The sequence below is a fragment of the Procambarus clarkii genome, chromosome 54 (genome assembly GCF_040958095.1).
Source record: "Procambarus clarkii isolate CNS0578487 chromosome 54, FALCON_Pclarkii_2.0, whole genome shotgun sequence".
NCBI lineage: Eukaryota > Metazoa > Arthropoda > Malacostraca > Decapoda > Cambaridae > Procambarus > Procambarus clarkii.
In genome coordinates this window covers 21,116,016-21,131,696 of record NC_091203.1, presented here as the reverse complement: position 1 = coordinate 21,131,696, position 15,681 = coordinate 21,116,016, and the positions used below count along the sequence as shown (strand labels likewise).

At 44.6% G+C, this 15,681-nt stretch overlaps 1 protein-coding gene across 1 annotated transcript; it reads right to left on the bottom strand.

Moving 5' to 3' along the window:
* Window positions 1-14,300: 14,300 nt before the first annotated feature.
* LOC123771345 (putative surface protein SACOL0050) lies at window positions 14,301-15,311 on the bottom strand. Its single transcript, XM_045763849.1, has one exon. It carries the CDS (start codon window positions 15,309-15,311, stop codon window positions 14,301-14,303), a length of 1,011 nt encoding a protein of 336 aa, XP_045619805.1.
* Between the last annotated feature and the right edge of the window lie 370 nt (window positions 15,312-15,681).

The following is a 15,681-nucleotide window of genomic DNA, read 5'->3' as shown; positions in this document are numbered from 1 at the left end:
TGGCTGCCGGCGGCTCTCTTATGAACACAGACAAAGCCCCCTAAGGTCGTCAGTGTGTGAGATTATTGTCGTATCTTTCACTATATCTTGGTGATTCAGGATAGTGTTGAGAGTTACTCGCAGGTCATATTTCTCACTAGACTCAATGAAAATGGCCGAGCGGTGTTATTTCTTATATTTCGTAATATTTCTGAAAGTATTTCATTTATGCCTATCCCAACTCGTCTATGTCCGTCCCGTATCCCAGACCATTTTCCATAAAAATTTGAGTGAGGCTATCCCTAAGCATCTGGCTTCCAAAAAAAAAAAAAAAAAAATATATATATATATATATATATATATATATATATATATATATATATATATATATATATATATATATATATATATATATATACATATAATAAAAACACTTTCCCATTCTGAAAAACATATTCATCACTTGACATTACATCAATTCACTTGAATAAAAATTGTCACTTTTGTCATAACATATTGCATAATATTTTTTCCCCCCCACTGCCAACAACAACAGTTGAGTCACACACGATAAAAGTACATATAGGAATCACAAGTAGTGGCACCACGCTGTGTAAAGTATTTTTATTTCACATGTGAGTTTTTCTTTAGTTTTTAAATTGATACTGACGTGACTTCTCTCATGCTGAGTCGGAGAAATGTGACCTGAAGATGTATGATATGTCAGACGTGACAAGTGTTTGAGAAGATCAGGGGGTTCCTAACCAGGGGTTCCTAACCAGGGGTTCCTAACCAGGGGTTCCTAACCAGGGGTTCCTAACCAGGGGTACCTAACCAGGGGTTCCTAACCAGGGGTTCCTAACCAGGGGTTCCTAACCAGGGGTTCCCAAAAGGGGTTCCCAACAGGGGTTCCCACAGGGGTTCCGAACCAGGGGTTCCCAACCAGGGGTTCCTAACCAGGGGTTCCCAACCAGGGGTTCCTAACCAGGGGTACCTAACCAGGGGTTCCTAACCAGGGGTTCCTAACCAGGGGTTCCTAACCAGGGGTTCCCAACAGGGGTTCCCAACAGGGGTTCCCAATCAGGGGTTCCTAACAGGGGTTCCTAACCAGGGGTTTCCAAACAGGGGTTCCTAACCAGGGGTTCCCACAGGGGTTCCTAACCAGGGGTTCCAAACAGGGGTTCCTAACAGGGGTTCCTAACAGGGGTTCCCAACCAGGGGTTCCCAACAGGGGTTCCTAACAGGTGTTCCCAACAGGGGTTCCTAACAGGGGTTCCCAACAGGGGTTCCTAACAGGGGTTCCCAACAGGGGTTCCTAACAGGGGTTCCTAACAGGGGTTCCCAACAGGGGTTCCTAACAGGGGTTCCTAACAGGGGGTTCCCAACAGGGGTTCCTAACAGGGGTTCCCAACAGGGGTTCCTAACAGGGGTTCCCAACAGGGGTTCCTAACAGGGGTTCCCAACAGGGGTTCCTAACAGGGGTTCCCAACAAGGGTTCCTAACAGGGGTTCCCAACAGGGGATCCTAACAGGGGTTCCTAACAGGGGTTCCCAACAGGGGTTCCTAACAGGGGTTCCCAACAGGGGTTCCCAACAGGGGTTCCCAACAGGGGTTCCTAACAGGGGTTCCCAACAGGGGTTCCTAACAGGGGTTCCTAACAGGGGTTCCCAACAGGGGTTCCTAACAGGGGTTCCCAACAGGGGTTCCCAACAGGGGTTCCCAACAGGGGTTCCTAACAGGGGTTCCCAACAGGGGTTCCCAACAGATGTTCCTAACAGGGGTTCCCAACAGGGGTTCCCAACAGGGGTTCCTAACAGGGGTTCCCAACAGGGGTTCCCAACAGGGGTTCCCAACAGGGGTTCCTAACAGGGGTTCCCAACAGGGGTTCCCAACAGGGGTTCCCAACAGGGGTTCCCAACAGGGGTTCCTAACAGGGGTTCCCAACAGGGGTTCCCAACAGGGGTTCCCAACAGCGGTTCCCAACAGGGGTTCCTAACAGGGGTTCCCAACAGGGGTTCCTAACAGGGGTTCCTAACAGGGGTTCCTAACAGGGGTTCCTAACAGGGGTTCCTAACAGGGGTTCCCAACAGGGGTTCCTAACAGGGGTTCCCAACAGGGGTTCCTAACAGGGGTTCCTAACAGGGGGTTCCCAACAGAGGTACATGTAGACAGGTACTCTGTCTAGAGCGTGAATGTTTCAGTGGTGTTGTAGTGTTTAAATGTTCTAGTGTTCCTCTAGTGTCATATATTCCTATGTTGATCAAGTAAGTATATTTTTTTCCATGGATATCGTAGTGTGTATATCCCAAGGTTGTTGAATTGGCTATCTTCTCTTGGGGTTATCTTGAGATGGTTTCGAGGCTTTAGTGTCCCCGCGGCCCGGTCCTCGACCAGGCCTCCATTTTGTTACACACCCCCAGGAAGCAGCAGCCCGCAGCAGCTGTCTAACTCCCAGGTACCTATTTACTGCTAGGAAACAGGTGCATCAGGGTGAAAGGAACACTGCCTATTTTGTTTCCACCACCACCGGAGATCGAACCAGGATCCTCAGGATTACGAATCCGAAGCGCTCTCTACTCAGCTGTCAGGTCCCCCCCCCCCACTAGAGCAAATTTCGAACACAAAAAACACGAGTTATCTGGAGACATTAACACCAACGGAAGCTGATCTTTTGTCTCTTCATTTCTCGATTTATTTCTATGTTGCTGGACAATTTTTCTGTTGGTGGTTGTATAAACCCGCCAAACACACACCGAAACTACGACGTTATCTTGAGGTTATCTTGAGATGATTTCGGGGCTTTAGTGTCCCCGCGGCCCGGTCTTTGACCAGGCCTCCACCCCCAGGAAGCAGCCCGTGATAGCTGACTAACACCCAGGTACCTATTTTACTGCCAGGTAACAGGGGCATAGGGTGAAAGAAACTTTGCCCATTGTTTCTCGCCGGCGCCTGGGATCGGACCACAGGATCACAAGTCCAGTGTGCTGTCCGCTCGGCCGACCGGCTTCCTGGGACGTTGCTACAACGTTCGAACAAGTTTTAACACCCTCCTATAACCAGTTATAACAACCAATATAGCAAGTTGTAACAACGTTCTAATACGTCATAAACACGTTAAGCCAAGATGTAACAACTTTATTACAAGTTGTAACAAGCGGAAAATAGAGACAGTTACGGTTTGTGTTTCCAGGGAATTGTGTGTTACGAAACCATGTGATCTTTCGAGGAAACCTGCTGTCAGACATCTTTGAAGTCGATCTTGTTGTCTTGTCAATATATTGGGAACAATGGGCCTGAGAAATCCCAGTTGGCTTGGTCAAGGTGCAGACAGCTTGAGTATCTTTGACGGTGTCTCAGATGAGGTCGGCAGAGATCTTCATAGACAATGTGTCGGTCGCTTTTCTATCTTGTATTTCTGAACATTTTTATCTGTCGTGTGAGAAGTTGAAACAAAGTTTTCCGCAGCACATTCATTAGTGAAAGATGGTCTGATGTGTTGACCTCTTTATCACTGGAAGCTTCGTGGGTAACCTTTGTAATGTTGACCTTTCATCACCTGAAGCATCGTGGGTCACCTCTGTAATGTTGACCTATTCATCACCTGAAGCATCGTGGGTCACCTCTGTAATGTTGACCTATTCATCACCTGAAGCATCGTGGGTCACCTCTGTAATGTTGACCTATTTATCACCTGAAGCATCGTGGGTCACCTCTGTAATGTTGACCTATTTATCACCTGAAGCATCGTGGGTCACCTCTGTAATGTTGCCTCTTCATCACCTGAAGCATCGTGGGTCACCTCTGTAATGTTGACCTCTTCATCACTGGAAGCTTCGTGGGTCACCTCTGTAATGTTGACCTATTCATCACTGGAAGCTTCGTGGGCCACCTCAGTAATGTTGACCTCTTCATCACCTGAAGCATCGTGGGTCACCTCTGTAATGTTGACCTCTTCATCACCTGAAGCATCATGGGTCACCTCTGTAATGTTGACCTCTTTATCACTGGAAGCATCGTGGGTCACCTCTGTAATGTTGCCCTCTTCATCACCTGAAGCATCGTGGGTCACCTCTGTAATGTTGACCTCTTCATCACCTGAAGCATCATGAGTCACCTCTGTAATGTTGACCTCTTTATCACTGGAAGCATCGTGGGTCACCTCTGTAATGTTGCCATCTTCACCACTAGAAGCTTCGTGGGTCACCTCTGTAATGTTGCCATCTTCACCACTAGAAGCTTCGTGGGTCACCTCTGTAATGTTGACCTCTACAACACTGGCAGCATCATGGGTCACCTCTGTAATGTTGCCTCTACATCACTGGCAGCATCATGGGTCACCTCTGTAATGTTGCCATCTTCACCACTAGAAGCTTCGTGGGTCACCTCTGTAATGTTGACCTCTACAACACTGGCAGCATCATGGGTCACCTCTGTAATGTTGACCTCTACAACACTGGCAGCATCGTGGGTCACCTCTGTAATGTAGCCTCTACATCACTGGCAGCGTCAAGAGCCAGAGGTACACTGGTGGCTTGTGCAACTTCTCCTACCACCCATGGTGAGATATTGCCCAACCATATAGCTGTATTTCCCTCTAATGATGGTAGTTATCTCATTCTTTTTTCTCTCTCTTTATCACTATTTTTGACAGGGACTTGTCTAGGCTTACTTCTTCTCTCAGCACTTGGAACTGTTCCGTCTTAGTCGTGAACTCCTCGTGGAAGATGACAGCTCCTGTTGAACAACCTTGTCATGTTCTGCATGTTCTCCTCCACTCTTGAACACTCTAGTCACTTGGTGGTGTTATTTTCCTTACTTGAGGTTATCTTGAGGTTATCTTGAGATGATTTCGGGGCTTTAGTGTCCCCGCGGCCCGGTCCTCGACCAGGCCTCCACCCCCAGGAAGCAGCCCGTGACAGCTAACTAACACCCAGGTACCTATTTTACTGCTAGGTAACAGGGGCATAGGGTGAAAGAAACTCTGCCCATTGTTTCTCGCCGGCGCCCGGGATCGAACCCGGGACCACAGGATCACAATCCAGTGTGCTGTCCGCTCGGCCGACCGGCTCCTATTCGACTAGGAAGGAAAAAGATCTCTGTTGTGTTACTTTCAATATAATTTAATTTTCAAAGGTTTTCTTTCACTCTTCTTAAGTTTTCGTTCAGAGCTCTGGTACATCGAAGATGGTTTTCCATCTTAGATGCATACACACACACGCCCGCCCCCCCTCCCCCCGGGGTGTGTTTGTGTGTGTGTGTGTGTGTGTGTGTGTGTGTGTGTGTGTGTGTGTGTGTGTGTGTGTGTGTGTGTGTGTGTGTGTGTGTGTGTGATGTGTTAGGGGGGGAGGCGCCAGTGGCTGAGTGGACAGCACGCTTGATACGTAGTCCTGTGGACCGGGGTTCGATTCCCGACACCGGCGGGAAACTATGGACGGAGTTTCTTTCACCCTGATGCCCCTATTGCATCGTGCCACAGAATTACGAGTCCTGCGCACTGTGATTGTGTATTCACCTAGTTGTGTTTGCGGGGGTTGAGCTCTGCTTTTTCGGCCCGCCTCTCAACTGTCAATCAATCAACTGTAACTAACTATTAACTAATGTTTTTTTTCCACACACACACACACACACACACACACACACACACACACACACACACACACACACAAACACACACACCCAGGAAGCAGTTCCGTAACAGCTGTCTAACTCCTAGGTACCTATTTACTGCTAGGTAATAGGAACATTAGGGTGAAAGAAAATTTGCCCATTTGCATTTGCATTCTGCCTGGTCCGGGAATCGAACCCGGGCCACAGAATTACACAGAGTCCTGCGCGCTGTCCGCTCGACTACCAGATCCCAAAATGTGTGTGCGTGTGTGCGAGCGTGCGTGCGTGCGCGTAAGGTAGATACTCAGAAAAGTTTTGTTCCTGTGGAAATGTTAGTACGGCAATTACACTTTTAACGCGTCCTACTTTTAAGTATGTTCAATTACATTTTATGCAACATTCACTTTGTGCTCCAAGTGGATGATATTTTTACCTCATTCAATATAATTGCATTTACTTTCTTTACCAAAATGTTAATTAGAGAAGCCGTTTCAGAATTCGATATTTCATCACAAAATTAAGTAAACGAAAAATCTAATCGGTGAAGTTTTCTGTAAACTAGTTGTAAATATTTACAAAACTGATTTACGTTTAATAGACCCACAAACACTCACACAATTGGCTTGTCTAATACCAACACTGATATTATCATGTTACTTTCTGGTAAGAAAGTTACTTGATATTTTACCTACACCTGAAGAAATAGGTGAAGGTGGTGAAGAGGGAAAGTTAAATTGTTTAGTAGTAATATAGAAATTATCAGAGAAAAATTAAACCCATACAAAAGCCCAGGACCAGACGAAGTCTTTTCCAGGTTAGTAAAGAGATGTAAAGACAAGCTAAGCGACCAATTACTGGGTAACATAATACACGATGGACCCTTTGATTGTTTCAAGCGTAGGTTAGACATTTATATGAATGAGTTTGAGTTGTTATAAATAGGAGCCGCCTCGTATGGGCCAGTAGGCCTTCTGTAGGTTTCTTCACTCTTATTTTCTTAAGGGAAATAGACTACTTGCGCCAAACAATCGACCAATTGCGACCAATCGACCAATCGTCCAATGGTCGATTGGTCGGTCGGTCGGTCGGTCGGTCGACCAATCGACCATCAATAATCGCAAGAAACATTCGTCGAAATCTTGACAAAATGTAGATTAACAAAGGCGTCTCAACATGGTTTTATGTTTGATGAATTTGCTTTCATTCCTCTCCAAGATTGACGTAGCAGCTGAGAGTGGAAAAGTTTGTGGCATTGTGAACATTGTCTTTGACAAAGCTTTTGATACTGTGTCTCGCAGCTGGGTAAACTATCGATAGGTAATTAAACTCCCGCTGACTCTCCCGTGTCATAAACATGGCTCCAGCACCAGCAATATGGCTCAAATATATATATATATATATATATATATATATATATATATATATATATATATATATATATATATATATATATATATATATATATATATATATATATATGTGTGTGTGTGTGTGTGTGTGTGTGTGTGTGTGTGTGTGTGTGTGTGTGGAAATCACGAAAAATAAACACGTGATTAAAAATGTGATAGTGTCAGACTACAGAGGAAGAATTGAAACAGGAATTTCCTCAAGTACTTTCGTATATTAATACATCTTCAGAAAGCCGATAGGTAAGGTAACATCCCTTCGGAAGATGTATTAATATGCGAAAGTACTTAAGGAAATTCCTGTTTCAATTCTTCCTCCGTGGTCTGACACTGTCATATATATATATATATATATATATATATATATATATATATATATATATATATATATATATATATATATATATATATATATATATATATATATATATATCACGATTTTAGCTTTGTCTAAAATCAAATTTTAGCTATAAGACAATCGTACAATTTCAGCTATGTCTCAGGATTTCTGGTTCGTCTCAAGACATGTTTCGTGAGCGTGGACCTCGGACGCGGGTCCAAAGTTGGTCCATGAGACAGCTTATGTGTCCCCAGCCTCGGAGCTCCACCTCTCGCTGTTCGAGATAAAAAAAAAAAAATCCTTGTTCGAAACTTGGTAAGCGCCTTAAGTTTTGGGCGGTTACTAAGATCAAAGAACTTCATCAGCAGCTCGTATAACACTTTAAGACCTTTAATACATAATAATGGCGGAGTGTAGCAATATTTTGTGTGCCTGCCTCTTGCAACTTCCTCCCTCACTTGAAGGAGAAGGATATAAATGGTCTTCTTTTATAGCCTGTGAAGTCTTATTTCCTAAGCTCTTAACTCTCTGGTCGGATAAATGATCATGTTGATACTTGGCGTATTAAACCAAAGATATTTATACAAATAATAACATTATTGCTTATATTAGTGGTTGTATAATAGTTTTATGGCATATAATAGCAAATAGGGAGCCGGTTGGCCGAGCGGACAGCACACTGGACTTGTGATCCAGTGGTTCCGGGTTCGATCCCAGGCGCCGGCGAGAAACAATGGGCAGAGTTTCTTTCACCCTATGCCCCTGTTACCTAGCAGTAAAATAGGTACCTGGGTGTTAGTCAGCTGTCACGAGCTGCTTCCTGGGGGTGGAGGCCTGGTCGAAGACCGGGCCGCGTGGGCACTAAAGCCCCGAAATCATCTCAAGATAACCTCAAGATAATATTGGTATAAATAATACGAACATTTGGATCAATGCGAGAATTGATCCAATTGATTTTCTCAATAATAATTATAACAATACAAATGCTTTTAATAATGTCATTAAATAACAAAAAATAAGAACACATATTGTGTTTCCCAGCATAGTGATCTTGGAGAGAAAAGCATTAAGCTCCAGCATTTTTATTTTACAAAATAATTTAACATTTATCTATCCAATTAAAAATCAAAGTTAATGTGCATGTCTCAGTACCATACACGCAGACTCTCCAACACAGAGCCAGCCACAGAATACACACAGCCCGGCTACAGAAGACATGTTGATGGCTCTGTGTGCATTCTTCGAATTTAAAAAAAACATTGCATTCCCCTCATTCAGCTTTTGAACAAGTACTCCCCTTCAAGATCATCTACCGAACCAGAGGGGAGATGTGAGACTACCTGCCGACCCTAACATTACCAACAACAGACCAATATCGACCTCCTTACCAACAGAAACTTGCAAAAAATGCCATTTTTTGCAAGTTTTTTCTTCAATGCCATTTGGCAAATTAATAGCGATTAAGAACCACATTGTCAGCTCAACAATTGAAACACCTTGTGAGTAAAATAACTCACAATAATAGTCAATCACAATATGCCATCGCCACTTTGCTACAGATAATTGTACAGGAAAATTTCATGTTTCTTAACTTTAGTGACGAGGACCCCCCAAAAATATCCGAATAAATATTAAAAATAATTACTATAACAAAAACAGCAGAGAAAAGAACATAGACAGCAAAAAAAAGGTTAATTTGAAACTAGGAAAACATATGAACAACGCGAACAATAACATGAACAATTAGTACAATAACACTAACAGCAACAATGAAATAACAGGAATTACATTTAAAATATCAACAAGAACAATAACAAATAAAGAACATAAGAGAGCAATTAACAAATGGAGTCCAATTAACTCCATTAATTAAAAGTTGATGAAAGTAAATCTGTTATTGAAAGAAATATAATTAAATATTCTTCTATCAAAAGAAGTCAATTTTGTAATAAAAATATAAGCGCTAGGTTATATAATTTTAATCACTTCATAATTAGTAATATTTGGGATTAATTACAAGTTTAGTAATTTGTCATGTCACACAATGATGGGGTCATGTCACCCAGTGATGGAGTCATGTTACCCACTGATGGGGACATGTCACCACTCATGGAGTCATGTCACCCACTGATGGAGTCATGTTACCCACTGATGGGGACATGTCACCCACTGATGGAGTCATGTCACCCACTGATGGGGACATGTCACCCAGTGATGGAGTCATGTTACCCACTGATGGAGTCATGTTACCCACTGATGGAGTCATGTTACCCACTGATGGGGTCATGTCACCCACTGATGGGGACATGTTACCCACTGATGGAGTCATGTCACCACTGATGGAGTCATGTCACCCACTGATGGAGTCATGTCACCACTGATGGAGTCATGTCACCCACTGATGGAGTCATGTCACCCACTGATGGAGTCATGTTACCCACTGATGGAGTCATGTTACCCACTGATGGAGTCATGTTACCCACTGATGGAGTCATGTCATCCACTGATGGAGTCATGTCACCCACTGATGGAGTCATGTCACCCACTGATAGAGTCATGTCACCAGTGATAGAGTCATGTCACCCACTGATGGAGTCATGTTACCCACTGATGGAGTCATGTTACCCACTGATGGAGTCATGTAACCCACTGATGGGGACATGTCACCACTGATGGAGTCATGTTACCCACTGATGGGGACATGTCACCACTGATGGAGTCATGTTACCCACTGATGGAGTCATGTTACCCACTGATGGGGACATGTCACCACTGATGGAGTCATGTCACCCACTGATGGAGTCATGTTACCCACTGATGGGGACATGTCACCCACTGATGGAGTCATGTCACCCACTGATGGGGACATATCACCCAGTGATGGAGTCATGTTACCCACTGATGGAGTCATGTTACCCACTGATGGAGTCATGTTACCCACTGATGGGGTCATGTCACCCACTGATGGGGACATGTTACCCACTGATGGAGTCATGTCACCACTGATGGAGTCATGTCACCCACTGATGGAGTCATGTCACCACTGATGGAGTCATGTCACCCACTGATGGAGTCATGTCACCCACTGATGGAGTCATGTTACCCACTGATGGAGTCATGTTATCCACTGATGGAGTCATGTTACCCACTGATGGAGTCATGTCATCCACTGATGGAGTCATGTCACCCACTGATGGAGTCATGTCACCCACTGATAGAGTCATGTCACCAGTGATAGAGTCATGTCACCCACTGATGGAGTCATGTTACCCACTGATGGAGTCATGTAACCCACTGATGGGGACATGTCACCACTGATGGAGTCATGTTACCCACTGATGTGGACATGTCACCACTGATGGAGTCATGTTACCCACTGATGGAGTCATGTTACCCACTGATGGGGACATGTCACCACTGATGGAGTCATGTTACCCACTGATGGGGACATGTCACCACTGATGGAGTCATATTACCAACTGATGGAGTCATGTCACCAGTGATGGAGTCATGTCACCCACTGATGGAGTCATGTCACCACTGATGGAGTCATGTTACCCACTGATGGAGTCATGTCACCACTGATGGAGTCATGTCACCCACTGATAGAGTCATGTCACCAGTGATGGAGTCATGTCACCCACTGATGGAGTCATGTCACCCACTGATGGAGTCATGTCACTCACTGATGGAGTCATGTCACCCACTGATGGAGTCATGTCACCCACTGATAGGGACATGTCATCACTGATGGAGTCATGTCACCCACTGATGAAGTCATGTCACCACTGATGGAGTCATGTCACCGACTGATGGAGTCATGTCACCGACTGATGGAGTCATGTCACTCACTGTTAGTTCTATAGAACTTCTGGTTGCAATTTTTTTCCATATCATAGCTCAGTTGATTAAGGCAGCGTCTGGTATGCTCTCGGACGCAGGTTCGAATCCTCGTCACGGCCCTTATGGACTTTTTCATTTAACACTCCTGAACCCTACGGTGTTAAATGAACAGAAATCGACTTGAGAATGGTCCAGGACGGACTGAAACGTCGTCGTCCCTTCAATTTCTAGTGTGTGGTCTGGTCAACATACTTCAGCCACGTTATTGTGACTCATCGCCTGCAAATGAACAGAGTCTTGACCTCAACGGAACACATGACGAATGTCTCCCATTGGTCATGTCTTCCAAGAGTCTGGAACTAAGCGGTGAGGCGTGAGTGACTACAAGAGCTGACGAGTCTGTAGAGTTCCTCATCCGGGAAACTGTCATCTTCCACCAATCTCAAGTCTTGGTTACACCTATACACACTTTACCATTGTCGGAGACGGAAAAGCGTGTAAGGCATTTCTGCGTCACCTTCTGTACGATATTACTTTTCCTCGGCCACCTTCATGTGCAATAACACGCTAATTATCATAGCGTGATATTGCAGATGACTGTGCAATATATGACTGTGCAGATGACTGAGCAATATATGACTGTGCAGATGACTGTGCAATATTTGACTGTGCAGATGACTGTGCAATATATGACTGTGCAGATGACTGTGCAATATATGACTGTGCAGATGACTGTGCAGATGACTGTGCAATATATGACTGTGCAGATGACTGAGCAATATATGACTGTGCAGATGACTGTGCAATATATGACTGTGCAGATGACTGAGCAATATAACATTCAATAAGAAAACAATTTGAGTGAATATAATTCCTGAACTGACACTGGAGGTCCACGTTAATAAGGTTACTTTAATACCATATGGGGGAATTTTCGGGTAAACATTAGAACACGTTTCTATTATAATCCTCAGTAATGTCTCTAAGAGAACATATACATCTTGCTGTGAAAAACACAAGTGTAAGCAGCATCGGCCTGAAACCCGCACCTGGTGAAGCAAATCCCGCCAAACACCGAAACCACGACGTTGGTACAACGTTCGAACAAGTTTTAACACCTTCTAACCAGTTATAACAACCAATATAGCAAGTTGTAACAACGTTCTAATACGTCATAAACACGTTAAGCCAAGATGGAACAACTTTATTACAAGTTGTAACAAGCGGAAAATAGAGGCAGTTACGGTTTGTGCTTCCAGGGTGTTACGGCCCTACTGGGTCGCAACCGGGTTCTTTTCTGGTGATATTAGAATTCGGGAATCCGGCCTCAAGTTAGTAGTGGCTTTCAAGGGGTGTGTTCCGTAACGCAAGTTAAATTAAAGGGGAAGGGATACAAATGCTCGGATTTATATATATAATCACCACCACCATAAATAAATATATAAACAGTCACACGGGGGTTATAAACACTATAATGTACAGGATTGTCTTCCTCTGAAGACACAGGATGCTCCACAGTGCTCACGATGAGTAGCCCTGGTTCTCTTCTTCGGCCCACGATGAATCCTGTTTGATTCTCTCTGCGAATCTACCCTGGCCACAGGCCAGCCAAATCACAGTCCCACTGGGTGCTCCGTCGTGGAGGCCTTCAACCACCAATCCAGCCTGTAGCTGGCAGGTTCCGATCAGCTCCGCTGTGTAGGCCACTCCACGACCGTTACTAGGGTTGCGAGCCCTAGGCAGGAGTCTTGTGTGATTCCGCTGATCACTCTCCTCTCTCAGTACCACAGTGGCTAGTCTCTTCCACCAGCCAGCCCCGGATACGACGATTCCTCGACTCTGCCACGTCACAGGCAGGCTAACACTCTCAATAGTGTTCGTCCGGGGGTGACTCACAGCTTCTTCAGAGCAAACTCGTGGAGAGACTTTGACTGCCTTGGGTAGACTGCCCCATCGTCCAATACAGCAGTCCCAGGTCGACTCTGTAATCAGACACGTCATTAATACTGGGACTAGGGAACCTCACTTACAGGCTTAGACACAAACGTCCACCTATCCACTCCATAGATGGCGTTGCTGTCTAAGCGCCACCTCACCACAGGTCAGCAGCGGCTATGTTATGAGCTGATCAAGACGGGAATCCATCACCTGTGGCCGGTATATCCCGTCCTCACTAGATGGCGCTGTCCATTTGGAGGGGGTTTCGGGAGCAGACTCACAGATGGTGTTGTCGTCACTGCTCCGTGCTCGGACGCTGGACTCGGGTCCGTAACACAGGGAAACCGAACTGGAATTAAGTCCCAGAACTGAGAGGTTTACGCGACAGAGATATGTTAAGGGAAATTAATCTCGCCCCCAAATGACAGAAGAAACATAAGAGATTTGATCACTAAACATTAGTTACTGGAATTAATAAATATCTAAAAAAAATAAGAGGCAATAGAAAAAGCTAAAAATTAAAAGGTATCTAAAAATCTAAGGTAAAAATGTATATATAAAAATCTAAAATATGAGGTAATAGGAATAAAATTGGACCAGACAACCTCCTTAAATTGAGAGAAAATAGGAAAGTAAACTTAAGTGGAACCTGGAAACGAAATTTGCAAAGCACTCCAATCTACAAAGCAATTTGCAAAGCGAGGGAGGGGCCTCGTAGCCTGGTGGATAGCGCGCAGGACTCGTAAGTCTGTGGCGCGGGTTCGATTCCCGCACGAGGCAGAAACAAATGGGCAAAGTTTCTTTCACCCTGAATGCCCCTGTTACCTAGCAGTAAAATAGGTACCTGGGAGTTAGTCAGCTGTCACGGGCTGCTTCCTGGGGGTGGAGGCCTGGTCGAGGACCGGGCCGCGGGGACACTAAAGCCCCGAAATCATCTCAAGATAACCTCAAGCACTGAGAGAAAAAGTTGTAGAAGCCACCTCCCTCCACATCCTTAAGGTCAGATTTGACAAATAATTTAAATGTTACAATAATTAATTTATAAAGTCTCTGGCAGATACGTACAGATAGATAAGGTCTAATCCGTCTTTTTCTCTCCTCCTCCTTCACTCATTTCTCAGCTTGATCTCTATCTTTCTTTTGCTCTCTCGGTTAGTCCCCAACATTCTCACTCATCTCCGATTCGTCTACCCATCATCCTTACTCATCTTCTTCTCGTCCTCAGCGTCTTTACTAATCTGAGGCTCGGCCCTAGAATACTTACTCATCCGAGACTTGTCTCCAGCATCCTCACTCATCTCTGAATCATTCTCAGCATCCCCACTCATCTCTGAATCATTCTCAGCATCCTCACTCATCTCTGAATCATTCTCAGCATCCTCACTCATCTTTGAATCATTCTCAGCATCCTCACTCATCTCTGAATCATTCTCAGCATCCTCACTCATCTCTGAATCATTCTCAGCATCCTCACTCATCTCTGAATCATTCTCAGCATCCCCACTCATCTTTGAATCATTCTCAGCATCCTCACTCATCTCTGAATCATTCTCAGCATCCCCACTCATCTTTGAATAATTCTCAGCATCCTCACTCATCTCTGAATCATTCTCAGCATCCTCACTCATCTCTGAATCATTCTCAGCATCCTCACTCATCTCTGAATCATTCTCAGCATCCTCACTCATCTCTGAATCATTCTCAGCATCCTCACTCATCTCTGAATCATTCTCAGCATCCTCACTCATCTCTGAATCATTCTCAGCATCCTCTCTCATCTCTGAATCATTCTCAGCATCCTCACTCATCTCTGAATCATTCTCAGCATCCTCACTCATCTCTGAATCATTCTCAGCATCCCCACTCATCTCTGAATCATTCTCAGCATCCTCACTCATCTCTGAATCATTCTCAGCATCCCCACTCATCTCTGAATCATTCTCAGCATCCTCACTCATCTCTGAATCATTCTCAGCATCCTCACTCATCTCTGAATCATTCTCAGCATCCTCACTCATCTCTGAATCATTCTCAGCATCCTCACTCATCTCTGAATCATTCTCAGCATCCTCACTCATCTCTGAATCATTCTCAGCATCCTCACTCATCTCTGAATCATTCTCAGCATCCTCACTCATCTCTGAATCATTCTCAGCATCCTCACATTTCTCAGACACGTTCCCAGGGTCGTCACTCATCTAAGACTCCTCCCCAGCATCCCCACTCATCTCCAGCTCACCGCAGCATCTCCAATAATCAAAACAGACAAGCAACACTCCATCTTAAAGTCTTACGAGATAACTCTCCCATCAGTCAGGCTTTCACTCTCTCCAACTGTTCTCTCCCGTGTTCATACTATTTTCTACGAACAGTTGAGCTGTGAACAGTTCATCTACAAAGACGCTTAAATGCATTGCTATATCACTTTGGGACACAACTGATAAATATCTTAAGACTCTGATGTCTTATTGGTCGATTATATGTATGGACTTCGTCATTAATTGCATATTTTCCGGTTATTACAGTCGTTGCAAGGTTTCGGTAGCATGTATGGAGACTTTATGTATT